At 31.2% G+C, this 25,193-nt stretch overlaps 5 protein-coding genes across 17 annotated transcripts; 4 read left to right on the top strand and 1 right to left on the bottom strand.

Moving 5' to 3' along the window:
- The first annotated feature begins 1,230 nt into the window (after nucleotides 1-1,230).
- LOC107067686 (uncharacterized) lies at nucleotides 1,231-6,850 on the top strand. The gene is given in 11 exon segments (XM_015323417.2): nucleotides 1,231-1,310; nucleotides 1,393-1,452; nucleotides 1,989-2,563; nucleotides 2,625-2,886; nucleotides 3,036-3,182; nucleotides 3,185-3,225; nucleotides 3,307-3,411; nucleotides 3,548-5,782; nucleotides 5,861-6,102; nucleotides 6,165-6,411; nucleotides 6,511-6,850. Coding segments are annotated over 9 exon segments (3,873 nt in total). The 5' UTR covers nucleotides 1,231-1,310; nucleotides 1,393-1,452; nucleotides 1,989-2,023; the 3' UTR covers nucleotides 6,565-6,850.
- Nucleotides 6,580-8,955, bottom strand: cathD (cathepsin D). Its single transcript, XM_015323421.2, has 8 exons — nucleotides 8,764-8,955; nucleotides 8,423-8,667; nucleotides 8,035-8,153; nucleotides 7,736-7,935; nucleotides 7,531-7,653; nucleotides 7,318-7,465; nucleotides 7,112-7,204; nucleotides 6,580-7,043 (listed from the first exon to the last, which is right to left on the bottom strand). The coding sequence occupies exons 1-8, from the start codon at nucleotides 8,823-8,825 to the stop codon at nucleotides 6,882-6,884; spliced, it is 1,152 nt and encodes a 383-aa protein (XP_015178907.1). The 5' UTR covers nucleotides 8,826-8,955; the 3' UTR covers nucleotides 6,580-6,881.
- Nucleotides 8,956-9,473: 518 nt separating this feature from the next.
- On the top strand, nucleotides 9,474-12,483 carry LOC107067747 (mitochondrial-processing peptidase subunit alpha). The gene is made up of 11 exons (XM_015323544.2): nucleotides 9,474-9,634; nucleotides 9,927-10,159; nucleotides 10,253-10,332; nucleotides 10,405-10,590; nucleotides 10,665-10,757; nucleotides 10,885-11,057; nucleotides 11,141-11,252; nucleotides 11,339-11,547; nucleotides 11,624-11,789; nucleotides 11,877-12,009; nucleotides 12,071-12,483. Exons 1-11 carry the CDS (start codon nucleotides 9,585-9,587, stop codon nucleotides 12,247-12,249), a joined length of 1,614 nt encoding a protein of 537 aa, XP_015179030.1. The 5' UTR covers nucleotides 9,474-9,584; the 3' UTR covers nucleotides 12,250-12,483.
- A 139-nt stretch (nucleotides 12,484-12,622) lies between these two features.
- Nucleotides 12,623-13,448, top strand: LOC149033504 (RING finger protein narya-like). The gene is made up of 3 exons (XM_089179427.1): nucleotides 12,623-12,956; nucleotides 13,027-13,208; nucleotides 13,311-13,448. The coding sequence occupies exons 1-3, from the start codon at nucleotides 12,851-12,853 to the stop codon at nucleotides 13,320-13,322; spliced, it is 300 nt and encodes a 99-aa protein (XP_089035553.1). The 5' UTR covers nucleotides 12,623-12,850; the 3' UTR covers nucleotides 13,323-13,448.
- Nucleotides 13,449-14,074: 626 nt separating this feature from the next.
- On the top strand, nucleotides 14,075-25,066 carry LOC107067625 (uncharacterized). 13 transcript variants are annotated; one of them, XM_015323286.2, is made up of 7 exons: nucleotides 14,076-14,281; nucleotides 21,827-21,907; nucleotides 22,046-22,154; nucleotides 22,414-22,621; nucleotides 22,727-23,085; nucleotides 23,418-24,154; nucleotides 24,463-25,066. In XM_015323286.2, exons 4-7 carry the CDS (start codon nucleotides 22,440-22,442, stop codon nucleotides 24,745-24,747), a joined length of 1,563 nt encoding a protein of 520 aa, XP_015178772.1. In that variant the 5' UTR covers nucleotides 14,076-14,281; nucleotides 21,827-21,907; nucleotides 22,046-22,154; nucleotides 22,414-22,439; the 3' UTR covers nucleotides 24,748-25,066. The 13 variants fall into 13 exon arrangements, with proteins under 13 accessions (XP_015178776.1, XP_015178772.1, XP_015178770.1 ...); XM_015323284.2 differs by having other exon boundaries at nucleotides 21,827-21,976; XM_089179422.1 differs by lacking the exon at nucleotides 14,076-14,281 and adding an exon at nucleotides 20,582-20,842.
- The last annotated feature ends 127 nt before the right edge of the window (nucleotides 25,067-25,193 follow it).

Genomic DNA, 25,193 nt, shown 5'->3' with positions numbered 1-25,193 from the left:
GACGTGTCGATGACGTCATGGCATGACGTCATCGCTACATTTAGTGCATTAGTATTTTAAGATATTTTTTTTCTCTATCTTTCTAGATTTAAATATTCTCAATAACATAGTATTTAAAAAATATAAAAATATGTTAAATAATTAACACAAATGTTGTTTATGGATTAAATTATTTACGATAAAAATAGCTTCATAAGTTGTACGTAATCGTAGATAACAATATTCCGATATCGTTGGATCAATGCTTTAAATGTCGAATGTCACAGATATTTTATATTTTTCCCTCGACAAAACATTTATCTTTTTTCTGTATAAAATAATTATATCAGTTCGTTCATATAAACATATTACAATTTAATATGTGAATATTGGCAACATTTCGTTCTCAAGGTTACTGATACATTATCAAACGCATAGTAACATTTACAAATAATATATGAATATAATGGTTTTTGTTTATGTTATTTTCATATTAAATTGCAATATAAATTAATTAACGTAAAATGACATTAATAATATAAAATTAAAACTTATTTTACAATATTTTTAAATTCTTTCATTTCAATAAATTTACTCCTGAACAAAATTTTCAGATTTAGTTGAACGAATAACCGCTAGGTGTACGATGCAAATATCGACACATGATAATGTAGAAATCTCTTATCAAAATTTCATTATCTCACCGCTAGGAAAAAAACAAAAGGCTGTTTCAGATATTCGTTTGGTACTTTATATTTCTATTAATTCTAAGTACGCACGTTTTATTTGTTAAAAAGTATATGACTTTTATTTAAATTATTTGGTCATTATATTTAGTGTAAATTTGATTCTTTCCAGGAAATGAATAAAGATCCAAGATCTACAGAGTACAGAAAACCTCGTAAATTTTATGGAACTCCAATCAATAAATATATTAATAAAGCAATTCTTATTTCTTCTGGTTTTCTTTTTGTATTTGGCTGTTGTTTGAGGTGAGCGTATTACGTATATTACATATTACATTTAATTTTAATGACATTTAAAACATTGCTTATACTTAATAATATTTATATTTGCATATATATATACATGGCAAATAAGATTTAACATATCACTATTGAATTTAAAATTGTAATTTAGTTATACGTTTAAATGCATAATAATAAATTGAATATTGTTTTAGTCCTATTCTAAGTCCTGTTTTACAAAGAGTAGCAGATAAATTCAGATTTATACCGAATAAAACCATTATTGGACCTGATAGTATTGAATGGAGCTTGGAACAAAAACTAAGAGAAAGACTTAAAATAAGGGAAGAAATTGCTGAACATGTAAATATTTTAACACATACAGTTAAATAAAATCTACTTATATTATACTGTGCATAAAATTAATTAAATACATTAAATGCAGAATCAGCAGCAGATAGATAGAGAAGTACCTACTTGAAGACAGTTTGACAGATTGGTAATAGTATGTATTATTTAATGAATGATGTTATTAAATATATTTATGAGTAAATATTTATAAATAATTATTAAATTTGTTATATTTTATGAGTGATGATCACTCTATTTTAACCGTTTGGCTGTGAGGTGCGCTAACGCGCTCTTCTTGTGTTATTTTAAAAATGTGAAGCGCACGAAAGCGCTCCTGTTCTTTTTTTCTTAAAACTGCCGATTGTTTAATAATGCTATTCTGAATCAGTAAAATTTATGTATTCAATGAAGCTCGGTAAATTTGCGGAACATATAATTTTTAATTGTTGTAATAATATTACATATTTCAAAGTGTTTAACATTTTTTCTTATACACATATGCAATTTTGGCATATGTCCGAAAAAATACTTTAGCTGCCAAACGGGTAAATATTATAAAATATACATAATTTGTTCATAGATAATGATAGCTGAATGTATTGAAATAAAAATGTAAATTATATTCGAATTAAATAAATGATGTAAAAAAAAATAAAAAAATTATAAATACAAATAATTTTTCATTTATAGATATTATAATAGAATCTTTTGAAAACAAATACAATATGAACATGGAGAAATATGATAAAAATATGTCTAAAAGTAATAGCAAAGTTGGTCAATCTTCATCTTCGGATGAAAATACAAGTTTAGCGGATTTTAAATCTCCTAAAGTAAAAAAAATCAGAACGTTGCAACAGTTCAACTTCAAAATAGAAACAAATAAAAAGAAAGATAAAAAGTTAAAGAGCAAGTCGAATAAAGGTTTAAATACAAAAGCGAGTACTAGTAATCAATTAAACAAAAATATTTTCCAAGTTTCTAAGCAAACAGAATCTAGTATGTCTATGGAAAACAAAGAACCTGAAACACTTTCAAATAGCGTGAAGAGTTTATACATGTGTCCATTGTGTTTTAAATCTTTTAAGGATACAAATACCAAAACACTTCATATGAAAACCTGTGCATCTAAAAATAATGTTTCTACGAATAAATTATTACAAGCTATAGAATTACAAGAACGTCAATCTGCAGAAAGAGCCTCTCTCGGATTACCTACTGCACCCGTATTTAAAAATAAAAAACAGACTACTATAAATAGAAAGGTACGTTGTGAATAAAACATTTATAATATTAACAAATATTGTCAAAATTATATCTTTACAGGTTCCATCAGAAGATCGTCAACTGGAGCTTGCTCTTGTACTTTCTAAATCCCTCTATGAAGTTGAAGAAGCTGGATGTTTCTATGAAGTTGAAGAAGCAGGATGTTCTTATGAAATTGAAAAAGCAGGATGTTCCTATGAAGTTGAAAAAACTATAAAATCCAATGAAGTAGAGACTGTAGTAGAAATATGTCCGTCAAAAAATTCTATTATGGAGCTTAAGGACAAAGGTCCAATAGAAACTAGTCGAAATCAAAAGAAAAGTACGAATAACTTATTTATAGAATATAAATTAAAAATAGCGTACATATTTAACTTGTAATTTTATGTTATAATATAACTATTACAAATTTAAAATAGAAATTTTCTAGAAGATCAATTTACTCATATTATATATATTTTTTTTTAATAGAAAAATCAAACTTTGTAACAGTTTTACAAACTCGTACAAAAGAAGACAGGGATCGTTTAATAACTGAAAAATTAGTTGAAATTTTAGTAAATAATCAGACATTTAACCAGAGCCAACAACAACAAGAAACTGAACGTGAAGATTTTAAAAAAATTTGAAAAGCCGTCTCCTTAAAAAATGCTTGGATTTTGTAAGTATATTTTTTGGATCGTTGTATAGTAAACATTTATATTTATATATTTTTTTCATTGTACTGTAATATTATATACAGGATAGTAAATTATGGAATTCAGCAATGTTACAGCAAAAGCAAGAAGATTTCTACGTTATGAGTTTATCACCATATGTTGTTCCAAGTACAAAACAAATATTTATGGTATATATATATATATGCATATGTGTTCTATGATTAGCATGCATATGTGTTCTATGATTGGCATGCATATGAATAAAAATTGAATTATGAACATTATTTTTAGTATAATAGTATAATATTGGAATATTATTTACAGGAAATTGAAAATGATAATCACCAATCTATGATTATCGAAAATAACGATATTACAAATGAGACAGAATCAAAAGATTTATTGCCAACAACATCTGATTTGTGTTTGAATAAAAAGGAAAGCACGAATATATCACCAAAATCGGATGTAAAATTATCTTCAAAAACAGAAAAAGAAAATATTAGCATACAATCGTCTATTAATACTTTAATACTTGATTGGGGAAATGCACTAAACAATAGTTCATCAAGTGATACAATAATATTTGTTAATGATGGCAAACATATTTGGGTACATAAATTGGTGTTTTATATACGATGTTCTAATATTTTACTCGATATAACACCAAATAATAATACAACTTATTCGGTTAAAGAAATGATTAAATGGGCCGACATAAAATATGACATTGCTTTGGCATTTTTGGAATTTATTTATTGTGGTATTATTAAAAAGTATGCGATTACTTTGACTGACAAGATTGCCATGTCTTCGCTAGGAAGTTTAGCAAGAAAATATAAAGTCAAAGAATTATTTACTTATTTACGTCATGAATGTGCTGTTTTGCATGATAAAACTTCAGAAAATTATGAATTTGAACTAGACGATCTTGATATACAAGAAGTTTGTAATAATGAAGATGTTAATTGTGTTAATCAAAGTAGTCCTAATATTTCCCAACTGGATATCTCGCATGAAGAACTGTTAAAAGCAATTATGACGTCTCCGAAAAAGAATACCAAATTTGATTCACATTTGGATAGAGAAAACAGTATGTCTCCAGATATATTCAATGATACGAATGATGATGTTCAAGTAAATAATACAAATGTGGATAATTTAAATAAAAACCTTGATATATTGTTAAGTCCAATTCAAAGTAATTCAGAAATGAATACAAATGAAAACTTTTCTTTATTAATAAACAAAAGTCGGTCTCCTATCGATGAATGTGTACTTAATGAACCATTAACACAAATTTCAAGAAATAGTCCATTAAAAGAGGTTTCAGATATAATAACAAAAAAAATTAAATCTACAAGAAATCTAATGTCATATATTGAAGAAATCCGAAGAGAAAATGATATAATAGATTTTACTCCAGATCCTGAGAGAGACTATCAGGCTAGTTTCATTGAATTTAATGGAAATCCATTTGTGAAGAAGAGGTATGGCATTGAAGATCATATTTCTTCAAAACAAGAAGAAAAGACAGGTTTCTTGACTTTTCTTGAAAATAATATGCAGAATGATGCTAATGAAAATCCACAGTCAGACAAATTTAGAATAGATCTTACACGTACTTCACCTACTGAACATAATCATACAGATTTATTATCATCAACAAAAGAAATTGAAAGTAGTTTTACATATAATAGTGATAAACATTTATTACAGAAAGAAACTTTAAATTCACAGGTCAATAGTACTTTTATAAATGCATCATGCAATTCTAGTAATAAAATGGATACAGATGATGATCCAGATGTGCATACAAAAAATAAAAGAAAACTTGATGATAATAACGATAATGCTACATGTCTATCTGCTTCGAAAAAACATAAAAATGATACGACTAAAATAGAAATTTATGAAATAAAAAATACTAAAGCCATTGGATCAAATTCTGATGAAGTTGAAAATGAAGTAGAAATTTGTGCTATTGTTAAAAATCAAAATAGCTATCAAGATAAAGACAATTTTAATGAACAAGAAACAGATCTTTGGAACTATGATTATTCAGAGATTTTGAATGTAGTTTTTCCTGAAATATCTGATATTAAAAATAAACATGTAAGTCCCTTAAAATCAACAACTCCAAATTCAATTGTTCTATCTTCTAGTTCAGAGGTGAGCTTAGATAGTCAAGATATCAATGATTTCAACAGAAATGAGAACATATCTGTTGTACGTTCAAATTTACATGACTCCGATGAGGAATTTCGCTATAATTTGTCGAATGATATAAATTTTTCAAACATTAATATCGATGATAAAATAAAACATATTGTACTATTAGATAAAAATGCATTGCACGTTATTTCAAGAAAAAAAATATTAAAAAGAAAATGGAAATCTGAAGAAAATTTACGAATGAATTATATGACTGAAGAGAATGATCAAAATAACAAAGAAAATAATAACAAATTGTTTATAACAAATAAATTATTTACTATTACAGAAAACGATGATACTTCACCGCCAAATTATAATATTATGAATACTCCTGAGCATCATGTATGATTGTTAACTGTTATTTCATTAATTTAGTTTATAATATTTTTTAATAATTGTAAATATTTATATTTTTTTTAGAAAGAGATGGAAAAATATGGATTAAAGAACCAAAGTCGTAATAAAACTATTAAACTATTAACGTATATTTATAATGAGTTACATCCTACTATTGATTTATGTGAAACAATGAACACTAACACACAAAAAATAAATAATGCATATGAAAAATCACAAAAAAAGAGACAAAATGCAGATATTAGTTCATCGGATGAAGACAATAACACCGAATATGAATGCAGTACAACTCTATTAAAAAAATGGTATGTGTTTAATAAAATAATAAATTATTACAAAATAAAATAATATAATAAAATTATTCAAGGGACTCAAATTATGATAAAAGAATAGAATCTTCGGGAAAATCTTTATATATGATTGAAAATTTCGTTAAATTAGATGATTGTGTTAATATGAAAGAAGCATTTGCGAAATTAATGGAATTTAATAAAGATCTACATAATAAAATTTTGCAATATGAGCCATTAAATGTAAAATGGTTGTATCAGTTGTTGAAAACAAGTGGTTTCAAATGCAAAATTAATGATGTTATCGATTTTCTGGATGAACAGGTATTTTTTCTTTATTATTCTTTTGTATGATATATTTTGAAATAATTCTTTTTTCTCAAATTTCGATTAGCTCTTGTAACAATTAACAATTTCTTTTAGTGTATCACATTTAATATACCTGAAAATAAAATGAGAAACAGAAGTAGAAAATAAGAAAATTTTAATGGATTTTAATAGAAATTAAAGTATATTTGAATGTTCATAATTTTTTTTATAATTATTACATGTACTCCGTTTAAATATAGGTACATACATATATATACACTTACAGTGAATAGCAATATGTTTTTTTTTTTAATAAAATTATGATAGTTATAAGATAAAATTATGGCCAATAAATAAACTACATAATATTCATATGTATTTTATCCAATTGTATGCATATTTTATCTTAATATTATTTTTATATTTGATCAAAAGTTTTAATTGTTTTTAAGATGTACCAATGTGATTAATATTTTTAATTGCGTTTACTTAGCAACTGCGAACCCTACACGATCATTTTCCATATCGAATTCAGTATAATAACGTCCAATGAATACATCACCAAGAATCCATAAGGGCCCATTTGGTGGAGGAATATCAATACCCATAAATCCACTCAAACAAATAGTTTTTCCGAATTGCGTCACCTATGTAGTAAAGTTGTTAACATATTATACCATATTATTTTAATTTACATAATTACATTTCTACTAACCTTTAAAACATAGTCTTTACCAAACAAAGAGAAGGAACGTCCACCAAGCACAAAATTGATTACAGGTAAACGCTCAATAGAGTTACAGTCAACCTTCAAACAAAAGTATAATATATTTATTTGTTACATTTTTTGGAATATTTTGTTTAGAAAAAAAACTTGTATAAAAATTGTAGGAAAATAAAAAAGATTTCTATAATATTTACCATTGCTTCTCCTGATATGATTGGTGTTGCTCCAATTTCTTTATTTATTGCTTTAACTTCGTCTAATGGTCCTGCTATTAATGAAGTACCAGTGTCGGCAATAGCTTCACAGCCATCTTTACAAAATACACTGCTGCCAACTTCGACTCTATAATTCAATAAAATTGATATAATATTTTTTAGATAGTATAATAATAATAATATAAACTATACCTATCCATTCTAAATTGCCAATAAGCTTTGCGATCAACAGGAACATATGTAAAAGTACCCTCATAATGATCAGGATCGGAACCTCCCAATATCATTTCTCCACCTACTGGTGCCGAAGGATCTCTGAATAGATTGAAAAATATAAAATAAAATACAGTATACGAAAAATAAAGAAAACGATACTCCAGACATTAAAATAAAATACCTGTTTAAATAGAAACTAAAAATGGCCTGTGGTATGATGCCTTGTTTAACCAAATTATAAAAAGGAGGCGTTACACCATCTACAGCTATTTTAGAATATGCCATTCCTAATATTCCATCAAATTTAGCAGCGACAAAGGCAAGTCCAGGTTCGCTCATAGCTTCAGCAAACATTTGATCTTTGATTTCTGATCCTGCGATCTATCAAATTTCATCGATATTAAATTTATTGGAATAAAGTAATGCAGACATTTTTTGTAATACTTCAGTAGGATTAGAATAATATTAGTATTGACTTACTGATACTTTATCAACAGATAGGTATCCAGAAAGACTACCCGAGCCATATCGAATTGAAAACTCAGTACCATTTTGTTTATAAGTGGATGATTTGCTGCTATCGTATTTGTGATGTAAAACTGTAAAAGAAATATAATTAAACAATTATTTTATCTCTCTCTCTCTCTCTCATTCAATTTTATATTTTACATATAATCAATCACATGAGTCAATGCAAATACAAAGAAGAAAATAAAGATAATAGATGTTCTTTAACCTTTCAACATTACTTATCATCATTATGCGTCTTTTTTATTCGTAGCTGATTAATACTGATTTAATTCTATTATTATAATTACTGATAACATAGAATAACTATGGAAACATTATAATATGTTTATATACTTACGGCAAGCAATATTCGTTAGATGGCATTTTTTGGATGGAACCCATAAATTTGAGGAACCCGTATCGAAAACCACACTAAAATCTTGCGGTGGCGAACCAATGCTAATGACACCGTAATATTGGGCATCAAGATAATTAGATAATGGTTCTGGTGTGAGATCACCGTATTTAAGATGTGCTTTATGCAATTCCGTATCGTATTCTTTCAGTTTAGATCTTACGGTTTGAGTCTTATACAAAGGGATCCTCGAATAAATGAACAAAATATTTAATTAATTATTGTTTTTTTCGGCTTTTATCGTATTTTGTAATTATAAATTATTGTATTAAATATTTACTTACCTTACTAAGTCTGCATTGGCAAGCACTAAGAAAATAGAAAGACACAAAAAAATGCAATGCATCTTTTCAATATATAATTAAATTTGACAGATAATAACCACACACTTTTTAACTACGCAATTAGATGTTATTATTATGATATTCTTAATTCACTACCGCCTTCTTGAACGGTTCGTAACTAACTAGACTCAGTGCTGTCAGATGTAGAATGTTCTCACGCATGCGCACTTATGCTGTCGAGCAGTATGCGCACGCGTACTAGTACTGTCGAGCTGCCCGCGCACGCGCACTAGTGCCATCGAGCTGTATGCGCACCGTCTATCTACATGCGCACGCGCATTAATGCTGTCAGCATGCGTATGCGCACGAAGGCTCCCACGTGGGAGAAAATCTGACGTCCTGGCATCACTGCACTAGACTATACGATGTAAATAGAAAGTCATACAGTAAGTAAATTCTTAGTAAAATTTTATTCGTCGTCTGGTGGCAGATGTTGGTACTAAAATATATATTGACCATATGAAATTATTTATTTTTTGTGTTTATTAAAATTATTTATTCATTTTATTAATTAATAATGAATTTGTCCTGAACATATCGAATAGTGGATTTCAAAAAATAGATTTGTTTACACATGTGATTACCATAATAGAGTTTCCACTAGAACAATTTTTTAACTCCATGCCAATGAATAAACTTACTAAACCATTTATTATATATATCTTCGTTACTACTAGTTTTTTTTCTATAAATTTGGACTATAAATAATAACTCTAATAATAGTAATAAGTAAAAAAATTATATTAACAAATAAAGTCAAAATGTTGATTAGGTTATCACCAATTTCATTATCTGCTGTATTTAAAAAACGGTAATTTTAATATGGTATTACATTTGACAATTGTTATAAATTTTGATGTTTTAACCTTTATGCTCTCTCTATTTAATTTTTAATTTATAAGTTATAAATCGTAATTAATAAAACTAATAGCTTATAATTTATACGTTATTTTTAATTAATATTATCATTTCAATAGTCATTTCGTAAAAAATTAAAAATTAATAGAATTTGTGAAATGTTTATTTATGTTCAAACATTTATGTTGTTTTTATTATATAAAAAAATGAATGAAATAATTAATAGAAATTGTTTTGTTTTTCAGTCCTGTGCAAATAGATAATTTTACTCTTTGGCAAACCCGTAACTTTACAACCTCTGTAAGAGAACCACCACTAGTTACATCGCTTCCTCCGTTGACAAAACCAGTGCCCAATTTACCAAAGCCAATTTATTCTACAGCTAAGGAAGAAAATCAAACAACACAAGTCACGATCTTATCAAATGGATTACGTGTTGCTTCTGAAAATCGCTTTGGTCAATTTTGTACAATTGGTGGTATGGATAATATATTACAATAAAAAATTGATCAGTATATCATAATAGAAAGATTATAAAATATAATAAAGTAACATAAACATATTTTTTTAGTTCTTATTGACTCTGGTCCTCGATATGAAGTTGTCTACCCTAGCGGAATCTCTCACTTTCTTGAAAAATTAGCGTTTGGTGTAAGAACTATAATTATATGTATTTAAAATAATTAGATTAGAATAGCGTAATGATGTTTGATAATTTTTTAGTCAACAAAACATTTTGGAAGCAAAGATGAAATAATGCTAGCATTGGAACAACATGGAGGTATATGTGATTGTCAGGCGTCAAGAGATACATTCATTTATGCTGCATCTGCAGAATGTCGTGGCTTGGACACAGTCACTAATATCTTAGGTGAAATTGTACTGAGGCCTAAAATTACAAATGATGAAGTATATTTATTAAACATATATGTCATATTTATATTGGTTATGTTTGTAGAGATTAAACAGGATTATTTTTACAGATATTAGCAGCAAGGCAAACGGTTCGTTTTGAGATAGAAACATTGTTAACAAGACCAGAACAGGAACCTATATTGATGGATATGATTCATGCTGTAAGTAAAATTTGTAATGTTATCATGTATTAAACATTGAGTAACAGTATACATTTTTATTAAAATTTGTATTAAACAGTATACATTTTTCGTTAAATTCAATACTAAAATTGTATTTTATTCATAGGCTGCCTATAGGGATAATACATTAGGGCTTCCCAAGATTTGTTCAGAAGAGAATATAGAAGTAATAGACAGAAATATTTTGTTTAAATATCTTAAAAATCACTATGTTCCAAGTAGAATGGTCGTTGCTGGTGTTGGAATCGATCATAAGGATTTGGTTAAAGCAGTCGAAAAGTAATTGAATTATTTTTTCAAGCTGAATCAGATTTTATCAAACTAATACAAGTATTTGAAGTCTTACAATTTATTTATTATAGGTACTTTGTTGACCGAAAGCCTATTTGGGAAGAAGAAAATATTGTTTCGTCAGATAAAAATGAATTGTTGGTTGATAAATCTATTGCACAATACACAGGTGGATTTAAATTGGTAAATTTTTATTAAATTTGTAATATTGTTTTTAATTAAATTAAGGATTTAATAACATTGTTTTATATATACAATTATATAAATAGGAAGAGTGTACTGTACCAGTATATGCAGGGCCAAGCGGTTTACCAGAACTATCACATGTAATAATAGGCTTAGAAGGTTGTTCACATCAAGATCCAGATTTTGTTGCAATGTGCGTTTTAAATATGATGATGGGAGGTGGTGGAAGTTTTAGTGCTGGTGGTCCTGGAAAGGGCATGTATACACGTTTGTATACCAATGTTCTTAACAGGTAATAGAAGATAAATTTGAATCATATCTATTTGATGTGAAAAAAAATATAATTAATCAATAAAACCATGTTTTAGGTATCATTGGTTATACAGTGCAACGGCATATAATCACGCTTATATTGATACTGGTCTTTTCTGTATTCATGCATCTTCCACACCTACGTATATAAGAGAGTTGGTAGAAGTTATTGTACATGAAATGGTCTCAATGTCCAACAATATTTCAAAAAGTGAACTTGAAGTAAGTTAATCACATGATTTAATATAAGTAAATTAGAAGAAATAAAATTTATTTTCTCAATATTTTTAATATCGTTTGCTTTTATAGAGAGCGAAGAAGCAATTACAATCTATGTTGCTTATGAATCTAGAACAGAGACCTGTTGTATTCGAAGATATCGGAAGACAGGTCTTAGCAACTGGTTCAAGAAAAAGACCAGAATATTTTATAAAAGCTATTGGTAATTATGTAATTATTTGATTACAAATTTATCATAGATTTTATATTTATTATTTTTACAGAAGCGGTATCGGACGCAGATATATACAGAGTAGCACGTCGGTTACTCAAATCACCTCCTAGCGTAGCTGCTCGTGGACAAGTTAAATCAATTCAATCAATTGCAGATATACAAGCTGGTTTACTAGATGTTCAAGGCCGGTTACCTGGTTCTCAAACCAGATTGGCGTTTTTTCGTTAAAAGTCTCAACAAATTGTACAATCTTTTTCCTCTTACTTTTAAATAGTTAAATAATTTATTAAAATTCTTTTTACATTCGTTAAAGTACACGCGTGTAAAAAGTTTCGTTTAACAAAAATTCTTGTAATTTAATTTATATTACAGTTAAATCAATTAGGAAAAAGCTAAAGAACTACGATACTTTTACTGTGATTTTGTATAAAATAAAATAAAGTATATATATATTATACTGTATTATTATAATGTAATATATATTACTAGATTATTTTTATTATTAGCGCTTATTATAAAATACTTATTAGATAGAATATCTATCTATGGAAACATACCATAGTAGTAAGTATTTTTCATATATTTAATATATTTCATATATTAATATATTTCATTGAATGAATAAAATCTTATAAATATTGATTATCCATAACTTTAATCAATTTTAGAACACATTAAATAAAAAAAGATAACAGTAGAATAAGTTGTAAAATTCAAATAATGTGTTTTAATGTTAGCCAATCAGATTGCAGCTGCCATGACACTTTTTTCACTTGCGCAGTCGGAGAACAGTAACATTTGAACGGTTTGAACTGATTAATGATATAGAATGGATTATATTTGTAATAAATGTTTCTGTACAAAATTTAGTACAACTAAGCCGTTTAAATTGACACAGTGTAAACATATATTTTGTGATAATTGCATAAAAGAAGGTAATCACTCAAATTTCTTAATGATAAACGTAAAAAATATGTTTTATAAAATAAATTTATTATGTCCTAGTTGCAAGACAGTGTATAGTCTGTGGTTTCCAAAAACCTGCTTCTTTATCTTTAAAAGAACCATTGCCACCAGAAATAGCATCTTATTTTGTTCCATTGAATGAAACTTTAGGATCATTGAGAACAGCAACAAATTTACAGAACACACAATTTGGCATTATTTTAGAACGCTTTTACGAGCTTGTATGTAGTGTTTTTCTTCTTTTTAAATTTCTATAAATGTGGATTCAGTTTTTTTATATTATAATAATTATCTTATTTATTATCGTATTTTTCGAAGAGAAGGAAGTACTATGATCTCAAGAGTCATTATTGTAAGGTTATTCAAAAGACAGAGTATATGATACAAGAATGCAATAAATTTAAACATAATATAAAAAAAGTAAAAGAAAAGGTGAATTATTTTAAAGGTATTAGTCCTATAGCATCTACTTCGACTCGTTCAATAAATTCCATAAATACACCACTACAAAGTTACAGGTAAATATCAAATATACACTTATGTTTCTTATATTTTTCATATTTTCATCATTTCTTTTAATTTAACAGATTTTCTTTTACGAGTCGTATTACACCAGAAGAATTTCGTGTACCCACTTCTTCCAAAGTACCAAAATCTGTTAGAAAGTATAATCAAACTCCTGGCAATACGTAAAGAAAAATAAGTTTATAATATATCTATTAAACTAACATTACAAATTTGAATGCTATTACAGTACTGTTTATAGTAAGTCTTGTTTGCTTAATTAATCGAATGATATTATAATTGAAAAAATAGTATCATTAATAATTATTATTTATAGAAATGCTTAAGAAAGTAAAGAATTTATTACTGAAATTAAATAATACTAGTTTATTTTTCATCTTGGTCATTGTGATCAAGATTATCTTGAAATTATATATTAACTTGTTAATGATATGATATTATATTATATTATATTATATTATATTATATTATATTATAGTTTATAAGATATTGCATTCGATGCGAGATGGTTGGCTCATGTATATACGAATGAACGAAGGAGCGAATGGTCGCGCGCACATGCGACTAGTCGCGGGTAAACTCGCGAGCAGTTAGTGGGCCAGGTTCGCTTTACTAAGAAACAGAACTTTCAGTTTCTTTTGGGAGATCGCGAGTGCAGCATCTTGTTAGTGTTAACAGACGCGTCTGGTACGCGCGTGAAAGTTTTCGTCTTCCGAGCAGCCAACATCCTCTTTCATACAGGAAAGATTATCGAGAGAATTTGTCGTAGGTAGGTAGTTGAATGATAGGATCTTTCCTAAAGATTCTTATTTCATATGTATTACATTTTCAATATTATTTTATTCAATATTATTCAACTTTTAGGTTTATTATATTTTATTTATAAATGTTATTAAATCCTTGAAAATTGTATTGAAAGTTATCTTCGATGTAGAAGCTATTAGTTCTTCAAATATTAATTTTTCAAAAATTTCGAAATAGAGATGATATTATAGAAAAATGATAATATAATAAAACACGATTACAACGGATTAATTTCTTAATTGCGTGTAAGAGAAAGAGCAATGCATTTATGGTAAAACATGTAGTTGGCCGGTTTATTGCTTGCATCAGTTTCATCGAGTGTAACCGGTCGTAAAGTATTTTTCGAAGAAGGAACAAATTGGGACCGATATAAGAACAAAATGTTACGTTATCCTTTTAGTAATTATCAAAATAAAGTAAAGTTAAAAAAAATTAGATTTGATCGTTGAAAGTGCGAAATGATTCATGTTTAATTAATATATAGAGTTAGACACATTTTTTTCACGAGATTTCATTTTATCAGAGCGCGGCAACTTCAAAGTTTCATTTCCATGGAAACTTAGGAATGTTACTTTTCTAACATATCTTTCCCATATCACGTTAACATTATTTATGTGAGTCAAAGATATGTCGATAATTCCGTAGGCAAGCAATGACCGTGTAAATCGAACTCATGACTATTTATTCAGTTATAATCGTAAGAACAACCAACCGAAAGACCGAAGGCACCTTCGTTTTCTCACGACTCTCCCTTTCGTTCAATCTGCACACGTACTTGCTTACTACTTACGTACGTTATTCAGGGTTCGCTGAGCACGATAATTTGCAAGATTAAAATGGGAGATATTACTACAAAGGTAGTAGTGGATAATTCATTGAAAGATACGTTTAAAGGTGTTTCGAGATCTTGGAAAGGTCGCTTCGAAGAAACCAGTTAATTTTATTTATTTCAAAAAATGTACTTTTTTTTGTCTTATATGAATTCGATGCTAAGAATAACCACTCGATATTTTGGATGCTCCATTAGTCGAAGAGCAGACCTTTGAATAGCTCGTTTATTAAATTCTAGAGATTCTCTAGATAATGATATATGATAATAATGATAATAAAAAAAATTCTCTCGATAATGTTTTATTATTTTATTTCTTATTTTATATAAGTTATACGCTTCGAGATAGATAGAAAGAGGAAATGGTTTCCCATTTCTTAAATCGAAACTTTTTATGCGTGACATCGTTAGGAGGACACAACGATGGATGTTACTTATCGATACACACACATTTATATATATATATATCAGAGTATGCCGTAACTTAGTTTTTCTACGTAAAACATGGGACAGGTTTTTCTCCTGTATTAAGTAACGCCTGGCGTTCCGTTTCTTCTTCCAGGTTCTCTCGTTTTTTTACTTTTGATCGCCCAATGTTCAAAGCTATTTCTAGCTGGTTAAAACCGAAATACGTTAACATAACATACTGTAGGATAGATTCTTTTTCTTTCAGTTCTGATCGAATCGAGTTGAGTAAAAGTCTCATTAATATAATCATTATTTCGTAAAGTTAAATCAGAAATAACGGCTTTTAATTTCACCGGATGAACAGCACCTCCCATTGCACAAGGTCGTTCGTATGAATCTAAACGCACGTAAGAGAAAGGAAAGAAAGGAGAAAGTGAAAGACATTAGGATGAAGAAACATGACTGATAAGAATAAGAGGAAGAGTTGGAAGGATAAGACCGGAAAGAGAATAAATCATTTTCGAAAGATTGGAGAAACTTCTTCTTTGCTACGATGACATCCGAGGGTTGTGAAATTACGAAGAGTAGATAGTAAGCTACTATATATGTTAAAGTCGAAGGATGAAGATTATTATAACGGTGTCTTACGATCAATGGATCTTCTTTCGAGCTCCCGTGTTGCGGGTCGAAAAGTCAGGGTCGTTCTCTCTGTGCCTCCTTTGGATCTTTCTCAATCTCTTTTCTCATCGGATTTTCATACTCGTCGACCTTTTTTTTATCCATTACATATCTATTTTAGAAAATTGTCTATTTATATCTAGATGTATTTTATTTAACATTCAATATCGATTATTTCAATATCTGTCATAATAGATAAGAAATATTATTTCAATCTTATATATTGAAGTTCAGGTCAAATTCGTTTAAAAGAAAGTATTTTCTTTGAGGAAGTGTATCGAATGTAATCATTGCAACTTATCTTGCATGTCACATGCCATAAAACGATGCAAGTTACGTTTCCTCTTTTCTGTTTTATAAATGTGTATAGTATTAGTATAATAAATAAGAATTTTCTCTTTAGTGGCGCGTATGATTTACCATCGATTTATAGTTCTAGTAATTGTCAGGAAGTTAGTATGAATAAATAATATTATAATCGTTTAGGTTTATTTTAATTTCAGGATAGAAAGTTGGCACAATGAGGTATCTCATTTACGAATTATAATTGACATAATTGGAAGATTTTTCTTATATTTTAGCAATGTCTAGTTTAAAGTATCACTTGCGGTTCTTGTGTATATATGTTTGTATGTTTGTGCCAAAAATTAAATTTAATTTTTGCGGTTTATACTTTCTAAGATTGAATTAGCCATCGGCATGAACGATATAAGGATGTCATTCGTAGAAGACGTGAAATTTAACAACTATCAACGTACGGAAGACTTTCTACAATCATTATGAATGAGAATGATAGCTGTTGGACTGTCTTTATTCTTCCTACATACATACAAACATAGATATATACATTCAAAATACATTTACACGAGGAAGGAGTAAAACTTTCGACTATCACATCATTTTTCTTAAATTATTAATGTTCGGCAATGAACACATCACGTTTGTAAATTCGCTTTCAAGTTTCACTTAAATAGAAATGGAAAATAATTATAAATGCTATTAATCAGTGGTGTTCAATTTCACGAAAGAAATATACATAATTAATAAACAATTACTTTTCAATATTAAAAACTTTAGAAAATAAATAGGCAAAATTCAACAAATGATTGATCTATGTATTTTTTTATAACAACGATTTATACAGATGTTTAATTAAAATCATCGTATCGTATAATTAAAATCAATTCGTTAAAAGTTTGTTACTGCAGAAACGATACTCTATACGTGTTTTAATTCTCTAAACACGTAGCGAAAGCACGTGCAGCTATTACATGTTCATTCGTATTATAGAAACGTTTTATTACTACTACGAGAGAAGATCTATCCTTTATGTTACACTGACGTAATCAATACCTCGAACCTGACGCGCGTGTATTCTTAGCGTTTATAAGGTTGCTAAGCTATTGTTATTTTTCTACTTTCTCCGAAAAGAAAAACATTCCATAGTTTCGTTGATTGGCTTGAAAAACCTATGGAATTTCGTGCGATTATTTGTCAGTAATAAAGTTATTATAATAAAATTTGAAGAGACACACACACACACACATGACAGATAGAGTAAGTAAAAAAGGAATAAAAATAAATTAGAAAAAAAATTCGAATGGAAATCTTTCGGTTCGATGATCCATCCGGTCAATTAGAGAAATCAGCAGCCGCACGTTTAAACTTTCGATGCCCGTGAAAGCGGTCGTCGCGTGGATTGTTTTTGGGTCCAGCGACCGCGCCAACAGCCCGAGGTGAATTCTCTCTTTCTCATTCTCTCTTTTGTTCGATTTCAAGAAGAAGAGAAAGAATATACGAATATTATTCTCTGTTCTTTTCTTGTTAAGGATGAAAGGACCAACGAAGAAGAAGGGGGACGTTTATTCTCGTGACGGTACTGTTTTGCGCTCGAGTGAAAGTCCCCGCCGAGTCAAATATTTTTCGCGACTGCGTTTCGTGGACCCGTTCTGCCGATCTTCCTATATACGACTTTCTTAGCACCTACATATATTGATACTCGATACCTTCGATCGTGCGTGTTCAGTTTCTGTAACGTAAGATAAGGACACCGAGAGAGTTGTTTTATAACACTCGTAATGACAATTATCATGGATGTAATAACACTCGCGTTGGCTTAGCTTGATGCCATTACTGGAACTCCTTGAAAGATATCTACGAATGTGTTACGACAATGAGATAATGTTCTAGATTCTAACTAAGCATACTAGAAGATGGAGATATCGTTATGGGTTCTGCGATTTCACGGATAGTTTAAATGGAAATGAGAGAAATTGTTACAGGAAATAATAGGAATGTGTAACAAGAGTTTTGATAAACATCTCGATCGAGGATTCGATCGTCTCTCGATTCGGCTTTTGTAACGTCGATCGACATTCCAGGGTGCACTGTGTGTAATACGTAAACATCGAGGAGCGGGCCCAGCCACACGGTGACGGTGCCGACGTGAAAGTGCCCGCTGTTCGACGTACCAGAATGTGCGGAGTGCCGGCCGTCGTGACGACGTACACGCTGATATTCATGCTACTAGCTAATTGGAGTATTTCACTACCTACACTCCTACACTTCTATTGTTTTCTTCTTACGTCTATACGAATTAAAAAGTACCAAGAAAATGGCGTAAGCAATGTTACTTTTCGTTCATTGTTCCGTTCTATTAGACTTATAAATTATAACCATCGTCATCATACCACTGTACGATTACGTAGATATTTGTGATCGATTCGATCGATTTGCGAATTTAACGAAAATAGCGAAATTTACGGAAGAAGAACGACGTTTCAGATCGTGTTTATTTGGGCCATTAAAGAAAGCGTTACGAGGTCGAAAATTTTCTGTCGTCGAGAAGATAAAAAGAAGCGGAGTTATACGAGTCCTACGTATAATCCAACTGGGATCGACGTATATATATATATATATATATATATATATATATATATATATATTCTTTAGGAGGAAGGGTAGAAAATATTTCCCAGAGAGAAAAATAACGAAGGATTTGTTCACGAGTAGAATGGGAGAAGTACCAACATATATACGTACCCACATTATACGTTACTACGTTGTTGGAATTTCACCATAAATGCATTTACATATATCCCAAGAGATCGTGCGACTTTTCTGTAACTTGATTTACGACGAGAGGTGTCGCGGAATATTCTATCTCAGCAACTCGTTAAAGGATACTCAAGGAATATGTTATCATCGTCTTGGCTATTTCGATAAAGTAAAGTAATTCGTCCCTCGAATTCTCTTGCAATTTAGTCGAATGATGATGTGCCAATGTTTATTTCTTCGATCGTTCAACGATACTTTACATGTGCATGTATGCATGCCATACGATACCGAGCAAAGCACGTTCGAGCTTTATCGTGGTCCTTCGTTTGAGAGTAAAACATTAAGAAAAAGGAGGTGATATTTTGTATTCGTGTCAGCTTATTTGGAACGTCCCGGATAACGTAACGTGAGCGGGCTCGTGCCTTCTTGCACGCACTGTCCAATTTCTTGCGTGAACATGACGAATGTGAAAGTAACCTTGAATTGCGGATCATCTGCCCGGATCGATAAATATTTCGGTGAAAAATACTTTCGGACTCATTCGATTCGATGACATTAATCGAAGAGCCACCAAGACAACAACAACAGCCAATCTTACTTTCTTCTTCGATTACGATCGATTCGATTTAATTGTCGTCTTTGATTACGTGATTAACGATTGATCGGAGCCTTTAATTATTTCTCTTTTTTGTGGAAGACTTTCTTGTCGAAGTTGCGTCGAAGATGTAGAACAAAGATAATCAATCGCGAGATCTTTTCTATTCGTGTTGCGTGTTATACAGGTATTACACATATAATTGATCTAATCCTTTCTCTTTCTTTCTTATAAAGAGGACGTATAAATCAATTATTGCAAAATATGTGTTATCTCTTGTTAGCAATAAATATTTCCCACCTTTTGCAAAAGTCTCTTGCAAAATACACACGCTAGATAATAGATAAAGATAGCGAGATAGATAAAAATAGAGAAAGAGAGAATGAGATAGCACATACGATAGACTCAAGAGTTCTCTCTAGTTCGCGATTACGCCATTGGTTAAGGTGTCTTAGTTATATGGATGAAAAGGTGAGAAGAAGAAGGGGATTCGACGAGGTGAGAATACGATAATCTCCCTCGTCGATTCACTCGCAGTGTCACGACGCATATGGATGTACACAGTGAGCCATTACGACACCCACGATGCTGCCAAGACAAAAGAGAAGGAGGAGCTCAAGGGAAGGAGAAGGATAAGGTGAAGGAGGTGAAGAACACCGGTAGGAGCTTGCGAGACTCTTTGGAATCCAGCTGTAGATCCATCGATCACAAATCGTAGCTCGCGTTCTACCTGCCGACGAGTCACGATGCGAACGTTTGATATTTCTCATTCTTCTTCAAAGTTTTGAGGTCGTTAAAGCGATCGCATTATAAAAAAAAAAAAATAAAAAACAAACAAAATTCTTTTCGCACGGTTCTGACGAAAAGGAAGTAATCACGCTGAGAACATTTTATTTTCTCTTTTATTTTCAACGACAAAATTGTTGTGAAACTAAAGCTCTTTGATTGAGAAAATAAAGGCAAGGATATAACGAGCGAGGTTTTTTATTGCATGACAAATCTTTAATATAAGTGTGTGCTGGATCAAGAATAAAGAAAATAGTGTCTTAACGATCTCTGTCAGAGATGAATTATCGTACGTTGATCTTTTAATTGTAAGAAGCGTTTGTTCTTTCACATGGGTACTACCGTTTCTCGTAGACACATGGCCCACGATCTCTTTGCGATACACGCTTTTACGATAATCAATCATCGTGCGTCAGCTCGAGCATAAATAATAGCATTCATGAGTTTCGAGTATGCGTACAATTTTGTATGTTTGCAACCATCAACCGATATATTTTGTGCTACCGTTTTTCATAGATTCAATTTTATCTATTTTTTTTAATCTTACAGTATCGTCTATTTTTCATTGATTATTTTTTCCCTTGACAAAAATAGTATTTCGTATGAAAGGTGACTAAGAACATCGATTATTCGTATGCATATAATTCGGTACATACACGAGAACGCAGAAGGAAAGGAAAATAATTGATTGTAACAAGAGCCGAGTGAGTTTACATAAATATTTTACAACTTTAAGGCCCAGCGTGTTGAACGTCGCGCCCTTGTATTGAAATTTGATTACAAATTTATCTTTTATTTGATCGACAGACGTTATTTAATCTCGATAGGTAATTAAGATTTACATCGTTTGGCAAGACTCGCGTCGTTTATCTTTTCCTCGGAAAAATACGAGTCCGACCACGCAAAAGTTGTTCGCGTCAGTGTTGAATAATCGTACGGTCTTTCGGTGAAAACACACCACCACCGTAAACCAGCAGCAGCTGGCCTTTTATGAGCAGCCACAAAACTCTGACCCGTGATCGTTCTACAACCATCATTATGCGGTTAACGAAGCTATAAATATACATTATAAACTATTTTCAGACAGCAAAAGCAATGAACTTTGCGTTGAACGTTTGAACGTGCAACCACGACCAAGATAGTTGTTGTTTTTTTAGGTGACAGGAAGATTAAGAAAAATGTCCCGATGTCGGTGATGACAGAAGAGAGAAGAAGGACCGTGCGTTACCAAAACGACGGTAGGTCGTTCTAAAAGAGCATGCCGCGGTGGTTACTCGCCCTGGACGAACCAGCATCCAACCCATGCGGTAGCATTGTTATCGGCCACGAACCACGGGGGTACGATCTCTCGACTTTCACGAAATTCTCTTTTATAGAGGATTCAACTTGTGGAGGACGCAACGGCGACCTTGTAAATTACGCGGCACCATTCGAAAGCTTACGTAATTTTACGAAGCAAAATTCACTGCTAAATGTTCCAAGGACGTAAGCGAAGATTATCAATTTCTCATAACAGTATTAAACGTTTCTTATTTTAGACCTTTTTTTTATTATTTTCATAAATTTACATTTTTCTAGATTATCGATTTATCTTTAAAAAATGAAACCTTGTTGTAAAGTGCTTTCCACCATAGTACATTTTGTCTGTTGGTCTTTACGTTCTTTTATCTCAATTTTTCCTCGCACCAAATCGACAGGTTTAATAATAATTAATCCTTCTTGTAACGAGCCATTTGACTCTCAGGTTAAACTGTTGGACCGTATCAGGGGATGCTCGAACGCGAGAAAGTCCGTACCGGTGCCGCAATCGCAACGGCCTTGACAGTTTCAACTGGGAACCGGATCATTCCAGACGGCGTCGTTTCATCCCTACAATTACCGAACGATCGGTACGCCTGTAACCCCGATAGCATTTATTCCCTATCTAGAAACGATCTTCACGAAGTCGAATGGTGAGAATTTTAATCAATTAAATTATTGTCTAATCTAACATAACTCTGACGAAATCACAAATTTTAAAAATTCTATTCAAACTCGTAGATTTTCTTTGTTTTCAGGGTAGAACCTGATTCGGTGGATGCTGAAGTATCGAGATTAGTAGCTGGATCCACGACAACGACGACAACGACGACGACGCGAAATAATCCAAGACGATGTTGCAGAACTTCGACGAGTTCAGGCTACTCGAGCCATTCGCCTCCTTTATCAGCAGGTTCCTATTCCTGTTACGCGTTTGCTGGACCTGGCCAGAGTATTTTTCGATCAACAGCTCCGCAATCTATGAAAGATCAGCTCGGAGGAGGTCTTGCAGTGATACACGAAGGCGAAGCAATTCCACGTCCCATTTGGCCGTCTGTCTTTACCAATGTTCCGCAAGAATTTTGTATCCACGATGACGGCAAAACCGAATATGATAGTGAGTAATTTGTGATATTGGTTTAACTTCTTTAAAGGCCAAATTGTTCATTTTATTTATGGCAGATCAGATAAATGAAACGTCATTTATATTCGATGAAAAAATACTTGGGTTTTAATTTCTGATTAAAAAGTAGTCAATATATAAAATTGCATACTCTTATCTCTTGAACAGTTTCGTAAATGGAAATAAATTTAGTGTGGGATTTAAATGAAATGTTAACGTACGTGGCAGAGGTCTTCAAGAGGTTAATACGTTTCACTCAACATGGATAAATATTATCGATTGGATGTTTTATAAATGAATTCCTTTTTTTATTTTATTTTTATTAGGAATGTACACGTGTTGCGGATGTGGTTGCACGTATACTTACTCGTGCTACGATTGGAATTACGGTCGAGCTACGGCTACGTCGGCACGCGAGATTCTTCTAGAATTATCTAGGACATTGAACTCCGTAATAGAAGGTGAAACGACGATGACACCCGAAGAGATTTTGCAAAATATCTCGAAAACCGTGGCTCAAGGTATAAGCTTGAAGAAGAATAGTATTTATGAGTACGTATGTTACAATCCAGCATGGTTGAATGGGGGAAAGAACACGTCGTCTATTCTGAGCAGTCAAAATTCGTCTCAATCTATGGGAAAGGATTCGTCGTCGTTGCAAAGTCGTGCGAAAAATTCTTCAAGCTCGTCATCGACGAGGGTAAATCCAGTTAATTCTAAAGTTTACGGTAGCACCCGTAAATTTCACAATTCGGCTTGGTCAACGTCTAGGTGTACCTGCGAACCATCAAATAAAATCATTGAATCGTCAAGACGTGAAAATGATAGACAACGATTGGATAAGAAGACTCCTTCTTCCACTACGGAGATTCATTGTCAAAAACCATTGGATTTGTGTACCTGTAAATGCTTTAAAGAATCTATTCAGCAATCTAGAAGGAAGTTAAGTACTTGTACCAGTGTTCATATCGGAGATAGCGGTAAACAGGCCAACGTCGTTGGACTAGGTGGTTTGAAACAAAATCGAAATGGTCTTGTTTCCGGTGAACCAGAATACACGATGGTGAGTTCGTATTGGTTTGACGATCAAAGTTAATGAATTGAAAATAGTATATTTTTACGATGTTCATTTTATTTTTCTAACGGACAAGTTTTCTTATCTTTATGTGACCGGTTCCATTTGCAATAACTTTCACGTAGTATAAAGTCAGAAGGTGTAGGTTGAACGTGAACGCTTTTTTGCTATCGAAATTGAGTTGGTGTCAAAGTCTGCTTGCTTCTTGATGTTATCCGGTTGCAATAATTTTATTCGCATAACAAGTTATCGCGTACAATGTCGATGTAACCAACGTGTAAAGAGCGATGTTTCAGCAGCTGGAGTCCAGTGACGGTGGTTCCTCGAACGAAGGGATAGTCGTGCCATCGACGAAAGGTACCTGGAATCATCGCGATACGAGGGGATTCGTCGGCGATTTGGATTTCACGTTGGATGTCACGCGTGCCGAACGTTTGGGTCGAGCTATTGCGAAAGCGAAAAGGAATCGGCAATGGTGCAGAATTCTGACTACCTTATTCGGACTAGTCTTCTTTGTTTTAAGTGTTGTCGTTGTCTCGTTGTCGGTTACAAGAGGCCGAAAAGTTTTTGGAAGTATGTGAACACAACAAATTGTTCTTTTTCTTTTTATTTTGTATTTTTTCTTCCCGTTGTTGAAGAACGAAAATGTCTTGCGACTGATACTTTTTGCTAAGTACGTATATATTTTTCAGTACCTTATACCAATTAAGTCAAATAATAATAATAAAAGAAACAAATAAATATACAAAATAAACAAAAATCCGCAGGGTTCATATAAAGGGGTCCTGTGCAAGCAATATATGGCTGTGACCATGTCCTTGTATATTTTGTATTAAAATGATGTTGTGTGTATTCCGAAAAAAACAAGCGCATTTAAATAAAGAAAAAGTAACGATAAAAAGATACGATTACATCCTCTGGTGAACGGAACACGATTGTGGTGTACGTTCTGTTATCTCACAGTATAATCTTTAATGGTCGAAAAAGAGTCAGGTACAACCCATCATCCCTCCTTCTCTTTCTCCTA

This window comes from Polistes dominula, unplaced genomic scaffold, assembly GCF_049000335.1.
Source record: "Polistes dominula isolate Pdom_NZ unplaced genomic scaffold, Pdom_raw_medaka contig_373, whole genome shotgun sequence".
In the NCBI taxonomy this organism is placed as follows: Eukaryota; Metazoa; Arthropoda; class Insecta; order Hymenoptera; family Vespidae; genus Polistes; species Polistes dominula.
This window is presented reverse-complemented; position numbering and strand designations above follow the sequence as displayed.

What these genes read in the sequence shown, in the direction of transcription:
- LOC107067747 (XM_015323544.2), top strand. Translation starts at nt 9,585, where the DNA reads ATGTTGATTAGGTTATCACCAATTTCATTATCTGCTGTATTTAAAAAA. An exon ending in TCTGCTGTATTTAAAAAACG is followed by an intron (nt 9,635 to 9,926) that starts GTAATTTTAATA and finishes TTTGTTTTTCAG; the next exon opens with TCCTGTGCAAATAGATAATT. An exon ending in TTGAAAAATTAGCGTTTGGT is followed by an intron (nt 10,333 to 10,404) that starts GTAAGAACTATA and finishes ATAATTTTTTAG; the next exon opens with TCAACAAAACATTTTGGAAG.
- LOC107067625 (XM_015323287.2), top strand. Translation starts at nt 22,440, where the DNA reads ATGCTCGAACGCGAGAAAGTCCGTACCGGTGCCGCAATCGCAACGGCC. An exon ending in CGGCAAAACCGAATATGATA is followed by an intron (nt 23,086 to 23,417) that starts GTGAGTAATTTG and finishes TATTTTTATTAG; the next exon opens with GAATGTACACGTGTTGCGGA. An exon ending in GTGAACCAGAATACACGATG is followed by an intron (nt 24,155 to 24,462) that starts GTGAGTTCGTAT and finishes GCGATGTTTCAG; the next exon opens with CAGCTGGAGTCCAGTGACGG.
- LOC149033504 (XM_089179427.1), top strand. Translation starts at nt 12,851, where the DNA reads ATGGATTATATTTGTAATAAATGTTTCTGTACAAAATTTAGTACAACT. An exon ending in TGATAATTGCATAAAAGAAG is followed by an intron (nt 12,957 to 13,026) that starts GTAATCACTCAA and finishes ATTATGTCCTAG; the next exon opens with TTGCAAGACAGTGTATAGTC.
- cathD (XM_015323421.2), bottom strand. Translation starts at nt 8,825, where the DNA reads ATGCATTGCATTTTTTTGTGTCTTTCTATTTTCTTAGTGCTTGCCAAT. An exon ending in TGGCAATTTAGAATGGATAG is followed by an intron (nt 7,466 to 7,530) that starts GTATAGTTTATA and finishes ATTGAATTATAG; the next exon opens with AGTCGAAGTTGGCAGCAGTG. An exon ending in GTAAAGACTATGTTTTAAAG is followed by an intron (nt 7,044 to 7,111) that starts GTTAGTAGAAAT and finishes TTTACTACATAG; the next exon opens with GTGACGCAATTCGGAAAAAC.